This window comes from Pantherophis guttatus, chromosome 5, assembly GCF_059756535.1.
Source record: "Pantherophis guttatus breed Tessera chromosome 5, ASM5975653v1, whole genome shotgun sequence".
NCBI lineage: Eukaryota > Metazoa > Chordata > Lepidosauria > Squamata > Colubridae > Pantherophis > Pantherophis guttatus.
In genome coordinates this window covers 74,170,937-74,184,638 of record NC_142067.1, presented here as the reverse complement: position 1 = coordinate 74,184,638, position 13,702 = coordinate 74,170,937, and the positions used below count along the sequence as shown (strand labels likewise).

Genomic DNA, 13,702 nt, shown 5'->3' with positions numbered 1-13,702 from the left:
TTTCTGAGCAACTTAATGGGATTTATGAATATGCTGTGAACTTTCTAAAGGTATATTATCTTAATGTGTCATATCTTATGTCTTTTTTTACAGCTATATAATTGGCCAGATTCTTTCTGACCAATCTCGAGATGTAATTGTAGAAAACATCCAAAGAAGACTAATAGAAATTGGAGAAAATGTCACAAATAATCTTATTCCTATAAAACAATATGAAATCAATAAGGTGATTAATATTGTTTGTTGATATTATATATGAATCAGTTTGATTATATCCATGGAACATTGGTGTCCATTTCTTACGTTGATAGTAACTACCTTCATAGTAAAGCCACATGGTTCAGAAATCTTCTACAAATATTTTATCATTCTAACATGAGCATGTAAAAATGTATGTCTTGGAAGATTTCTCTGGGCTGTTCAGAATTAAACATATTTAGAACTTGAATAATCCAGACAAAGTCTGTTTTTTTCTGTATTATTTTACATATTATCTCTCAAATTTTCTCCCTTAATATATATTTCTCAGCCTGTGTATTGTTGCTGCTTATAAATTCATATTTCAGCACACTGACATATTTCTGGACATGCCCACAATATGTCTTGGATGCATTGTTTAAATGAAAGCAGTGTTTTTCTAGAAAGGAGAAAGAATAAGTACAATGTTACTTCATTTTGACAATCATGATTTTCTTCTCCGCTTACTGTAATTGTAAATGACTCTTACAGCAGAAGGGTAGAGTAAATCATAATTGTAGACAGGACAAAGGTAAAAATGAAGATTTTACAGAAGAGAGAATCCTGCTTTTATTTTCAAGCTGACATTGCTACTGGTCATAATAGAATAATAATGCTCCCCTACCTATGTATATTGTATATATAAGCATATCTAAATACATGTTAAGAGTGAATGTCCACTACATCATGGTTAGGAATCCCAAACTATTTGTTGGAGAGAAAATAAGCTATGTTAATATGAATTTTTAATGTTACATTTGAAGAATGTTCAATAGCTTTGGTTGTTTTGAAGTATTTTGTATATTTATTCCCCTAAAAACAATCTGCAAATATTCTAAAATCAATTGAGCACATATACCCGTATTTTTTGGACTATAAGACGCACCTGACTATGAGACGTAACTAGGTTTAGAGGAGGAAAACAAGAAAAAAAATATTCTGAACCAAATGATGTAGTTATATATTTAATAAAATATAGCAGAATAATATTTCAACCATGTAAAGTCAACAGCGGTATTAAGAACCATCATCACTATCATTAGCAAATGAGGAGGGACTTTAAGGTTCAAGCACTCTTCTAATTTTCTGGAAACCCCAAGAACTCATCATCACTAGTGTCAGAATTTATGAAACTCAATTGCTCACAATCACTGATATCACTTTCTTCGCTATTTTCTATATGATATCATCTTCAGTTCCATCTAAGGCATTGCTAATGCCACATTTTTTGAATGACGATGCAACGATTTCGTCCTTCACTGAGTGCCATGATGTCTTAACCCATTCACAAACTTGAGTGATAGTGGGCCTCTTCATTCGTCTAGTAGGTGTTAGATCATGATTACCAGCAGCCATCCATTTGTTCCACTCTTCTCGCATATAGACTTTAAATGGTTTGTTGATGGAAACGTCAAGAGGTTGCAACTGGCTGGTATGTGGTCTAAACTGGTTGAGCACTAATAAAGCAGTTTTTTTCAGAAGTGCTCCAGGACATTTGAACCACACTTTTTCAACCCATACTCTTATTCCATTTTTGTCCATCCATCCTTTCTCATGAACATGCATAACTTCTTTTGGAATCACTTTTTTTTTGGGAAAGGTTTTCTTTTTGAAAATTAACATTGGTGGCAAATTGGTGCCATCTGCACAGCAGGACAACACAGCCGTGTAATGTGTTTTCTCATGTCCTGAGGTTTTCACGGTTATGCTTTTGGCACCTTTCAGATCAACAGTCTTATTAGATGGTACATCAAAGGTTAGCGGGACTTCATCCATATTCCCAATCTGGCCAATTTCAAAATTATTTTTTTTCCTAGCATCTATTACAAATGTATGAAAAGACAGAATCTTAGATTCATACTCTTTTGGCATTTTTTGCGCAATTTTAATTTTAGTGTGCATAACAAGGCCATATTGCCTCATAAATCTGAAGCACCACAATGGTGATCCAGTAAAATCCTGAATGCCTTTCTCTACAGCAATGCGTTTGGCTTCATATATTTCCATTTTTGTAGAAACTGCGAAGCCATTATTCTGGTGATGTGTGATCCATTCTTTCATGTTCACTTCTAACTGTGGCCACTTTGCAACAAGCCCACAAAAGTTGTGCTTACTTTTACAGTATCTTTTACTTTTTTCAGATGATCCACCTGTTTCCTCCACTTTCTTATCATTTTTTTAGTTGGAGTTGGTCCAAAATGTTTCTCCGCTGCTGTTTCCATGTTCCTCAGCATATTCACTACTTCTAGTTTAAAAGAAATTTTATATGCTAGTCTTTTCTGCTTTCACATCCTTGTTGTATGTAGCATATGGAGGTACCGTAGTATTTTTCTGCAAGAAAGAACTGTCAGTATTCTGTCCTTTATAACAATACAGAGCACTATGATTGAAACCATGTTCATACATTCATACACAAGATACTGGTATACCTTTTACAGTAACATGCCACACTAGCTCATTATGAGGGAAATACGAGAGAGCAGGGAAAGAGGAGAAAGCAGCCTCCTTCCCTCAAGTTGGGTGCTCCATTGTCCATTTCTCCATTGCAGTGCAGCTCTTCTGCCCACAAAAGCCTCATCTTTGATGGCCAATGCCAAAGCGGAGAAATAACTGCCGGGAAGAAGCCAGTTGGCCCGGGAGTTGATTACCCTTCCTCTCCCGCCCTAAACTAACAATAGCAAGCTGAAAATTTTAGGACATTGGTGATTCTTTTCCTCCTGAAAAAAAAAATTCTAGTGATGTTATCTTTACAAAGACAAACAGGCAGGTTCCAGCATGCCTGTCCATGCTAATAAAACACAGTCTGCCACCCCCAAATTGCACTGATGGCTGCAGTAAGTGAGGGGCAGGAAGCCATGCCATGCCCACAATGGGAGGAAAGTGGACGACAAGAGGAGGAAAGGCGGCAGTAATCCGGGGGCTTCCCTTGCCCTCCCTCTCTGGCGCTGGAAGCCAAGCCATACCTGTCTCTCTGTGTGTCTCTGGGCTCACAGTCCACACAATCCAGGAAGGGCTCACTTGCGGCAGTACAGCAGGCGGTGGTGCATTGGTGGTGCGGCGGCGGGGTGGCAGGCAGCAGGGTATCCTCGGTGAACTGCTCGATGAACAGGGCAGGAAGATGTAGAGTGTGCCCAGGCCAGCCAGTGGTGGGATCAGCCGATTCTCCAAAGTGCACACAACTTTAACAAGTGGTTCAGCCAAACTGGCTGAATCCCACCTCTGCGTTGCTGCCTCAGCCGGGGAATGCTGGAGCCTTCGCAGCCGATTGGCGGTTGGATCGGCCTCCCAGAATACCACCAATCAGCTGCCTGTTGCCGCTGCTGCACCAATTCCCTCCCCCCAGGTATGGCAAACCCATATGCAACATTCGATGTATAAAGACGCACCGAAATTTTCACCTACTTTGGGGGGGGGGAAGGGTGTCTTATACTCTGAAAAATACGGTACATAGCCGCCTACCTATCTAAAGGAATTCTGAACAGCAATTTAAAAAAAACAACAAAAAAAACAAATTTATCCCTTGGCTTCATGGCAATTGTTTGAATTGTAAATATATTTATGATTTTATTTTGATATTGTAAGCCACCCAGAGTTGCCTCACAGTGAGATAGGTGGCTAACATAAATAAATAAATACAGGTTTTCTGATGTTCACTTAAGAACATTTCCTAGAGTGGCAGTCAAAAAGGAATAGTGATTATGACTAGATTTTAAAGGATCACTTAACATTACAATGTTCTCTATGGCACATATAATTCAGTAGCACTTTTCTTTGACCTGTAGGCATTGACAAAAGATCCCCAAGATTACCCGGACAAGAAAAGCTTGCCTCATGTGCATGTTTCCTTGTGGATGAATTCTCAGGAAGGTAGAAAGCTGAAAGCTGGGGACACAGTGTCATATGTTATCTGTCAGGTAAAAGCATTCTTGCTATTTTTAAAGTATCTTTTCTCACTTAGAAACAAAAACAAACTAATCAGTATAGTACATTAATGGTAAATAAATATTACACTCCTTATTATATACTTTGTAAATGAAGGATAGAGAGCCAGTCTGATGCAACAGTTAAATGTGATGGACTAGAAACCAGGAGATTGGCATCCATATGGATGCTCTAGTGGCCCCAAATAGAAGAGGGAACTATAAAATGGGCACATATAAGGATATCTTGGATGAAGAAGGGAAGCTCAAACCCTTGGAAGTACTGAGGGACCAGGGGTTTATTCTGGATTGGTGGAAATATCTTCAGATTAAGTCTAGATTTCAAGAAGATAGAGATAAATGTGGTATTGAAATGAAATATGGATATTTTGACAAAATTATTTGGGGACCAGATAAGAAAATGCTATCGAAAATCTATAACTTTATATTAGATGAGGATAGAGTCGAGAAGATAGCTAAAAATCAGCTAAGCATTTGGGAGAAAAATTTAGGATATGGCCTTAATTTCAATGACTGGGAGATAGCTTGGAACAGAAATCTTAAAATAACGAAATCGGTAACATTCAGGGAAAATCACTACAAAATGTTGCATAGGTGGTACCTAGCCCCGGACAGGCTGGCCAAAATATTTCCAAATTCCTCTGCTTTATGTTGGAAATGTGGAAAGACGGTTGGCACCTTTTACCATCTGTGGTGGACTTGCCCTGAGACCAAAAAGTTTTGGTTAAAGATTCGACTCTGGCTCTCGGAAATAATGGGACAAGAGATAGCCCTGGCCCCGGAATCCTTCCTCTTAGGTATGATTGAAGATGGTCTCGACAACAATAAAACCCAACTGGCAATTCAAATTATTACTGCGGCTAGATTAGCCTTTGCGAAACTCTGGAAATCCAACTCTACCCCCTCTGAAGAAACATTAATAAATAAAATTCTAGAGTGCGCAGAGATGGCCAAATTGACGAGCGAGCTAAAAAATGAAGAGAACTTTAAGTACTACGAAGTATGGGGAATTTGGTATAACTGGTTAAAGAATAGGATAAAAATATGATAATAGGCTACGATTTGTTAGACACCCGAAATGGACTTAATTGTATAGAAATGTAGAGAATTGTATAGAACTGCATATTGTATAGCTATGGATGGAATTCATTTAATGTTTGATCTATGAAATGTGTAAACATCGCACCTCGGATCAAGATTGTGATTGTACATTGTCTTTTTAAAAAATTGGAAAATTCAATAAAGTATTTAAAAAAAAAAAAAAAAAGAAACCAGGAGATTGGGTTCTAGTCCTGCCAACCTAGCTAGTTTTGTGGTAGTCCCCCTCTCTCAGCCCAAGAAGAAAGGCAATTGCAAACCATTTCCAAAAAATGTTGCAAGAAAACTGCATGGATTTGTCTAAGCAGTTACCAGAAGTCAAGACTGACCAGAAAATGGGGGGGGAGGGGAGGGTGGCAGGGATACAACTTGTGTCAGTAAATTCATTCATTCTTTTGATGAAGGATGGATCAAATCTAAGTGCCAGCCAGAGAGCATATGCTCCAGAACAACTGAAGAAACAAGCAAATCTTACTATTGATGTTCAGTATTACTTGTCGCAACAAATTCATCCAGTAGTAGCTCGTATCTGTGAACCCATAGGTGGAATTGATTCTGTTCTTATTGCAGCATGGCTTGGTAAGTATAGTAATGTTTATTTTTCAAGTACTTATTCTTATTATTGATACTGTGTGGTGAACAAAAATGTGAGAATTCATATCTGTTATGAGAATATGTCTTCCATGCTATTAAGCCTATTCTTGGGAGAGATCAAGAAATAAAGATCTGCTGGTTACATTTATACAGTATGCATCTATATATGACATGAATAATGAATGATTAAAATCATCTGGCCTAGTGAAACAGATATTTGTGAGATGTTGAAAAATTGAAGATTACTCTGCAACAAGCTCATAGTACAGGTAGTCCTCAATGTATGACCACAATTGAGCCAAAATATATGTTGCTAAGTGAAAAATTTGTTAAATAAGTTTTGCCCCATTTTACGATTTTTCTTGCCACATTTGTTAAGTGAATTATTGCAGTTGTTAAGTTAGTAACATGGCTGTTAAGTGAATATAGATTCCCCATTGACTTTGATTGTCGGAAGGTTGCAAAAGGGGATCATGTGACCCCAGGACACCACAGTCATCATAAATGTGAACTAGTTGTCAAGTATCCAAGCATGACCATGCGGATGCGACATAAATGTGAAAAATGGTCATAAGTCACTTTTTTTAGTGCTGTTGTAACTTTGAACAGTCACTAAATGAACTATTGTAAGTCAAGGACTACTTGTACTAATCTATTGAAATCTTATACGGCCTTTCCTGTAATCTTAAACTAGCAGCAGAAATGTACATCCATAGTTTTCTACTGCTCATAAATTCTTTAATGAAACTAGTCCAGTTATGGTAAACCCAAACTGCTCTTAAAACAATACATTGCAATATTTTAACATATACAACAAGTTGTCTTGTTCTTTAGCTATGCATCCTATATTTCAATCAGATGGTACTTATGGAACCTAATGGAAAAGATGAATAACATATGAAACATCAATCAGTGTTTTGGTTAATCAGTGCTTTGGTTATAAAGTAATTATAAACCAAGTGCAGCTTGATACTTTAAATAGAGATCATGATGTTAAATCCTGTGTCATTACTGACTTTAAAGGTTAATTTTGTATTAAGAAATCCAAACCAACTTAATCCACATTTCTCATGGAAGATTTTGTATTAGATAATGAGAAAGTTATCTAGTTGGAATATTAATAGCTTTGTTCAGACTATCCTAATCTCGTGACCTCCAGATATGATATATTTGAATTCTCAGCCAGGATATAAAACTATGCTAATTGGAGAAGTAGCTTGTTTGTTGAAGGGAATAAACTTAGGTGAGTTGCACTAAAAGTGTTTGTTTGTATCGCATTTGAAGAAAGACCTATAATGCGAATGATGTGAACTTGTACAAGCTGCTATTAACTTTAATATCTTTTTGCGGATGATTTCAAACCAGTTTTGGGTTATGGCAGTGATGGTTGCTCCTTTCAGTGAATAGTTTGCTTTCAGAGGAGTTTTTCATTACTGAAGACCTAATTATGGGGTAGTCATTTTTCACTACTGTATTTCCCCAAAAATAAGACCTGGTCTTATTTCTTTTAACCTCCAAAATAAGCGCCAAGGCTTATTTTTGGGGATGCCTTAATTTTTTTTTGCCCTACCCTTCAGGGCAACTCAGCATCCCAGAGAAGCCAAAAATGGTGCTTCAATTCTGGACTCTGCTGCTGCAAAAGGCATTGTTGGTGCTCGCTGAGCATACTCAAGGCCAGTGAGCAGGGGCGATTGGAGCCACAGCTGCAGCTTCTTCCTACTTTAGCTTTGCCCTCAGTTGGGAGCGGGGTGGTTCATGGTGAAATGGTGGGTGAATTTGCTTGTGAGATATTCCTATAAGCCTCAGCAGGAGGGGAGGGTCGTTTGGGTAGTAAACTGAAGAAGTGGGGTTAATACGTGAGGTGTGGGTATGGGTCGAGCTTGGCATTTCACCTTCTTGCCTTTTGCGAACTTTTGGCTGCACAAGGAAAGCAGAAGCAGCAGAGATCCTGGCTTTTTTTCTCTCCTCCAAACTCTGCCAGAAATGGGTCTTCGTGAGGCTTGTTGTGTCGGCGCAGCCTCTCGCGGCAGGATGCCACAAAGTTTGTTGTGTTGCACATGCAAGCAGCGACACCGCCGCAAGATGCATCCTGCCAGTGCAGCTGCTCACAGCAGGACTCTGCGAGGCTCGTTGCAGTAGTGCCACCACTTGCATACAACGGCACAACGAGCCTCACAGCATCCTGCCACAAGCAGCTGCGCTGGTGTGACGAACCTCACGAAGACCCATTTCTGGGTCTATTTTATTTCTATAAAATAAAGGCAGTACATTCATTTAAAATAAATATAATATAAATGAGTACAAACTTTATGACATCGCATGTGAATTTGGATTTTGGCCATTTAAATTTTTAAATTAAATTTTGTTTAAATTTTGAGGATCAGTGGGGCAGTATCTATTGGGCTTGTGAGCATAGGATTGCCAATTCTCCCCCACCTCCAGTTTTTAAGTAAAGTTGGAGTTAAACAACAGAACTTTATTTGTTGTTTGGTTGATGTTGTTTTAGCTAAATAAATACATTTCTACTGAGTATAATATTACAATCAATTTGCAAAATAGCAACCCTTATGTATATCCTAAGCATTTTTCATAGTTTAATATTTCTTAAAGTTGAGTTTTTGTAGGGTGAATAATCATGGCCCAGGCACTTGAAAATAATAGTTATTTTTAGAAATTCAGATTGGAAACCTCTAGATGGCAGCACTAGACACCATTTTCAATTTATTTCTCAAAATATTTCATCAAGTAAGCTACAAGATAATTAACTTTAAACTTGCATATACAGAAATAAGTCTTTTTAATCAATTTATTTTTTAAAAAAACAGATACTTTTTGAAATAATGCATCTTATCATCTTGCCAATTGAGACTAAATAGAATTTTGATATAAATGTATGACTATGAGGCATAATTATCCTAGCAATTATTATATAACTTAATAAATATTACATAATAATTGAGATTTTACATTTTTATATTTTGTCCAAGATCAAGGATCATTGGGCTTTTACTGCAATTAAATGACTTCCAACATAATACATCAGTTTGTGGTTAAAGTGATTGTTTGACTTTACTTCCCATAATTTGATCAGTTATAAACAGCATGTGTGAGAAAGTAGATTAGAATGAATTTTGACAGAGACAGTCATGAGATAAAAATGAATAAATCTTCTGGATTTAAATATTCAAATCTGCTCTGTAAATTTGAAATGTGCTATTAGCTAACTTAATTTTTTCAAGACTTTGGAGATATTGAAATTATTGTTCAAAAGTGAATTAATACACCCAAGAAATAATATGTGATAGAAATACAATGTTATTATTTATTTGAAATTATACTTCTAAAACAGGTTACATTTCTGTTTATTTAAATGCTTTATTGACTCAGGATCATGATTGTGATTTAATGGCATTAATTGTTGTTGATGGGATTTCACTGACATAACTACATTTCTACTGCTAACTCTGTATCTAGTTTCTTTTAACGGCAAAAGGATTACCTATGCTGCTCTGGTTATTAAATTAACCAAAGTGTAAAAATAGTTCAAGGTTTTTAAAAAATTGAATTTAAAATATTGTAATAGAAAATAATTTTCAGTAATGTTTCAATTAGCATTCTTTATTGAATGGGTGTATGTATAAATAAAATTTATCATAGTCCTATCTGTGATTGATAATTGAGAATCAGAATTTCAATCCATTTTATTAATAGTACTTTAAGAATTCAAATACATAATATTTTATGACAGTGTCCTTCTAAAGCATTAAGTAGTTAAAATAGGCGCCAGTTCTCAGAGTTCAATTCATCAACCACACTCCAGAATAGAATTAGAAGTCATAGTGATATGTATGAAAAGCATTTTATAATTGCTTCAGCAAAGGTAGTATGTAGCTTGCACTCCTAATGAACACATGAACTAATTTTAGTAGAATATTGAACATTCTTTTTAAGAAGGCCAATCTTTTATTTCATAAAATTAGACAGGGTTAAATGCCAAATATAAGTATCATCAAATCAATGAATTTAAACAAAGAAATATTTATCAATACAAGTTTGTGTATGGCAAGGACTTTCTTACTCAGTAAAAAGTACTCCTAATTTTATTCCTCACTGGAATAAATTCCTCTCTTTCATCACTAGAAATAGAAATGCTTATGGAATGTATATTGCCAAATTTCCTTGAGTAATGCGTATTACTTCTACTATCTCCCCTTCCTTCCTTCCTTCCTTCCTTCCTTCCTTCCTTCCTTCCTTCCTTCCTTCCTTCCTTCCTGTTTTTTGAAAATATGGCTTGATTCTGCAGCAGTATTCATCTAAATTATTTTTTCTGTATGCTTAAATTAAATTATCTATTAAATTAATACTCTTTATTTGAGAATTTTAACTTATCCTGATGCTTATTGTACATTTCTAAATACAAAACATATTTGTACAAAAACAAATATGCTCATTTTTAAAAAAACTTTCTGGATCCTAGTAATCAAAAGTGCTTTTTTATCTGCAGTTCTGACTTTTTAAAAATGCTGCTGAATTTTAACGACTGCATTAGATTGAAACTACATGCTGTTAACCACTGAGCCAAAATGAAATCGACCACTGCATTGAAGTCTTGAGTTGGCAGTTGTGTACAGTCTTAAAGAAGTGTCTAATAACAGTTCAGCCAGGCTTCTTTTAATGGGTTTTTATATTCTCTTTCATTTTAATGATGCCATTCTGTTTTATAATAAAGATGCACCATTTTATTCAAAATTCTCTGTGTCACTTAAGAAAATAGCAATAAATCTATTCTCTAGAAGTAGCATGTTCATAAACAAATGTTCTGTTGCATACTTCCCATGATAGATTATGCATTGTGCTAGCTTTATTTATAAAGCAATTTTGTGTGAAAAGATAAGTAATTTCATCGTATTGCTCAGATCTTCAATCTAGGTTAAAATGAGAAAATGTATTCTTTTTTAAAAAGTATCTCATCCTGAGAATTCAGTTCTATTTTGGATTTCGGAACTCCCATTTGAAGCTGATGTGGAAAAGAATTGCTTTATTTACACTTTGAGTTTATATTTCTTATTAACAGGAATGGATCCCTCACAGTTCAAAGTCCATCAACATTATCATAAAGATGAAAAATATGATTTGTTTGGTGGCCCAGTTCAGCAAACTGATGAAGAAAAATATAAAGATTGCAAGAGATTCAAGTTTGCTTGTCCAAAATGTGGGACAGAAAATATTTATGATAATGTCTTTCGGTACTTGGTTAGTATATGATATTTACAATTTTTGAATGGAATTCTCTGTTTTGGATAAGTTACTAAGGGAAAAGAAAAAAAATCCTATATTAGAATTTTAATAATGGGCTTTTATATATTAACCTCAAATTAATTTTGCCTGTTTTTTCATGTCATTTTGGCATTTGTGCAGAATATTTCACATTGTGTCTCAGGCTGCTCAGTTAATAAATTCTATTTAAATAATATTAATTATTCTAAAATAAACTAATTAGAAGAGATTATTTTTCCTGCATAATTATTTGTATTTTTACATTTCTCTTTTCTTTTATGTAGCAGTTTTATAAATATTATCTTTCCTGCTGTCTTTGTACATCAGACATAAAGATACATCGGGTAAATTCACATTCAGAAGTATTGCCAAAAATGTATCTGTGACCTTGGATCAGAACTTGAAATAGAGCCAGCTATTTAACACTATTGCAATGTTATGCATGCAGTAGTTATTGGCAAATTAGCAGGCTGTGGAGTAGTGAAAACCTTGAAAGTTAAAGCAAATAAATTCTTTATCTAAATTAAAAGTAATTATTTTAAGTTAATTTGGACAGACAGCAGATGTTCTGTGTTTTTTGAATCAAAACAAAGCAGTTATTGGAAGCAAGTGAGAGGAAAAGGCAGACAGAGATCATCCAATATTTGGTAAATCCTTGACTTTGTTTCATTACAGCTGTAAATGAAGATAGAAGATAATGAAATAGTTACTTGCATAGAGGCTTGATAAGTTACAGATGGTTTAAGTATAAAAAGAGCAGATATCAAGCTCTGTAGTTTTTTCCATCTGGAATTACTTAATGTTTTTACTGCATAAATTGTTAGATTAGATCATAAAAGTACAATTTTTAAGTAGTAATAGGAAGGGGAGTCTCAATGCCTATCTGCCATCTACAGTATTTTCTTTATTATGAATTTTTATTTATCTTAGTCTCATTTCTGAGAGATATATTGAAAATTATGCTTGGGTACCAAGTTTGCAAATGTTCCAGTAATATTCAGTGTATTCATTGTAGTATGTAAAATCAATTGTCAACAACAAATTGCTAAAATAGAGGTATCACTTTGTATATTTTTAAAATGTGTTCTTGCATGAAATCCTATTGGAAAGTTTTCAATATGTATACCCATATTTTGATTTTCATTTTTTATCTCCAGGGTGGAAAGTTTAAAGCCAGTGTGCTATGCTGTAATCCAGAAGGATGTAATGAAAATCTTTTAAATTACTCTATGCAGATTAACAACAAGTTAATCTTGGATATAAGAGGCTTCATAAAAAAATATTACTGTGTGAGTACTTACTTTTAATCTGTATTTAACCACATCTTTTCCTGACTGAATCAATGTATTTAATAAAAAAATGAGCTGGTTAAATGATGTTCTTGAAATGCTACCTCATGGTTTAATTAACCTAGAATAGCATTAGGCTGATTTGATCCTGCCTCATATTCTACCTCCCATTCCTGATTTAGTTCCTTAAGCATCTTAGTTTCTTAAATTTCTGAACTAAGACAACTAAAAGCTTAGTTCAGACCAAGATATGAAAAGACTTTTTTCTTTCATATTTTTATTTAGTGGAAGGTCTTAAATCACAGTTTTTAGACTCACAGGAATTAAGACTTCAACAATCAGTGTGTCTTGCAAGCTGTGGAAGAGTTTGGTGATTGAGGATGAGGACATATTATCATACTGTTTATCCCTAATATACTGGTATCTCACTGAGATTATAGTCTCTGAACCAGTCTAACATGCTATAGTTGATGCTGGTTTTGGAAATTTAATTGAAATGTTTTAACTAAATTTGAAACAGTATACAAATAACTTTTGAAGTATTAGTATTATTTTCTGAAGTATTTCAAATTTCAAACTATGTAATAAATGATAGCATAGGGGTTTATTTATAAAATGTTATAGAAGATGCAAGTACTTTTCTGCAGCATTTTTTTCCTCATAGTGATAAAAAAATCAAATCAAAGCAAGTCTTGATTATGGTCAAAGACCAGCATCCAAGTAGTAAAATGGTTGTATTACAGGTAGTTTGCATTAACAGTAGGAAAATTGTGTTTGCTATCTTAAATCCCCTTTGTCCTGTTTTTCAGCTGAAAATCAATTGCATTAACAATCATATTTCAAGTTGAATTGATAACATAGTTCATGCTGTCAACATTGGTACAAATGAAGGAAAAGAGAAACAAACCCAGACACCGGGTATTAGTGACTGCTATCTTAGGTGCTCTTTCTGTCAATAGAAGAGTGAAACTGCTTCCTCTATTGTTTGTGTATGGGGTCAGACTGATCTTATGTTTTCATGAAGTTCTTTCTGAGAAGCACCATAACAACTATTAAACTAAAGCTTTCGTTTAGTTCCCTTTAGGGCTGTAGTTTCTTAACTGAAATGTTGCAGGAATGTATACTTACACAACTTGTTCTGAGAATTAAAATTAACATATTGTAATAATTTTAAAAGTTTTTTGCCAAATTAAAATTTTTTAAAAAAGTTTTCCAAGAATAGTTGCAAATACAGACTGAACTTAGCATAACTTGATGAATTCAGAA

At 34.8% G+C, this 13,702-nt stretch overlaps 1 protein-coding gene across 8 annotated transcripts in view; it reads left to right on the top strand.

Moving 5' to 3' along the window:
- Positions 1-13,702, top strand: part of POLA1 (DNA polymerase alpha 1, catalytic subunit) — a 559,576-nt gene that overhangs the window by 230,202 nt on the left and 315,672 nt on the right. For 6 of the 8 annotated variants that reach the window (XM_034433156.3, XM_087871332.1, XM_060694058.2 and 3 more), the window contains exons 30-34: positions 94-226; positions 4,020-4,151; positions 5,681-5,855; positions 10,945-11,123; positions 12,305-12,436. The exons of the other annotated variants lie outside the window; for them this stretch is intronic. In XM_034433156.3, coding sequence (XP_034289047.2) covers positions 94-226; positions 4,020-4,151; positions 5,681-5,855; positions 10,945-11,123; positions 12,305-12,436 — 751 coding nt within the window. The remainder of the gene's footprint in view (positions 1-93; positions 227-4,019; positions 4,152-5,680; positions 5,856-10,944; positions 11,124-12,304; positions 12,437-13,702) is intronic. 8 annotated transcript variants of the gene reach the window in all.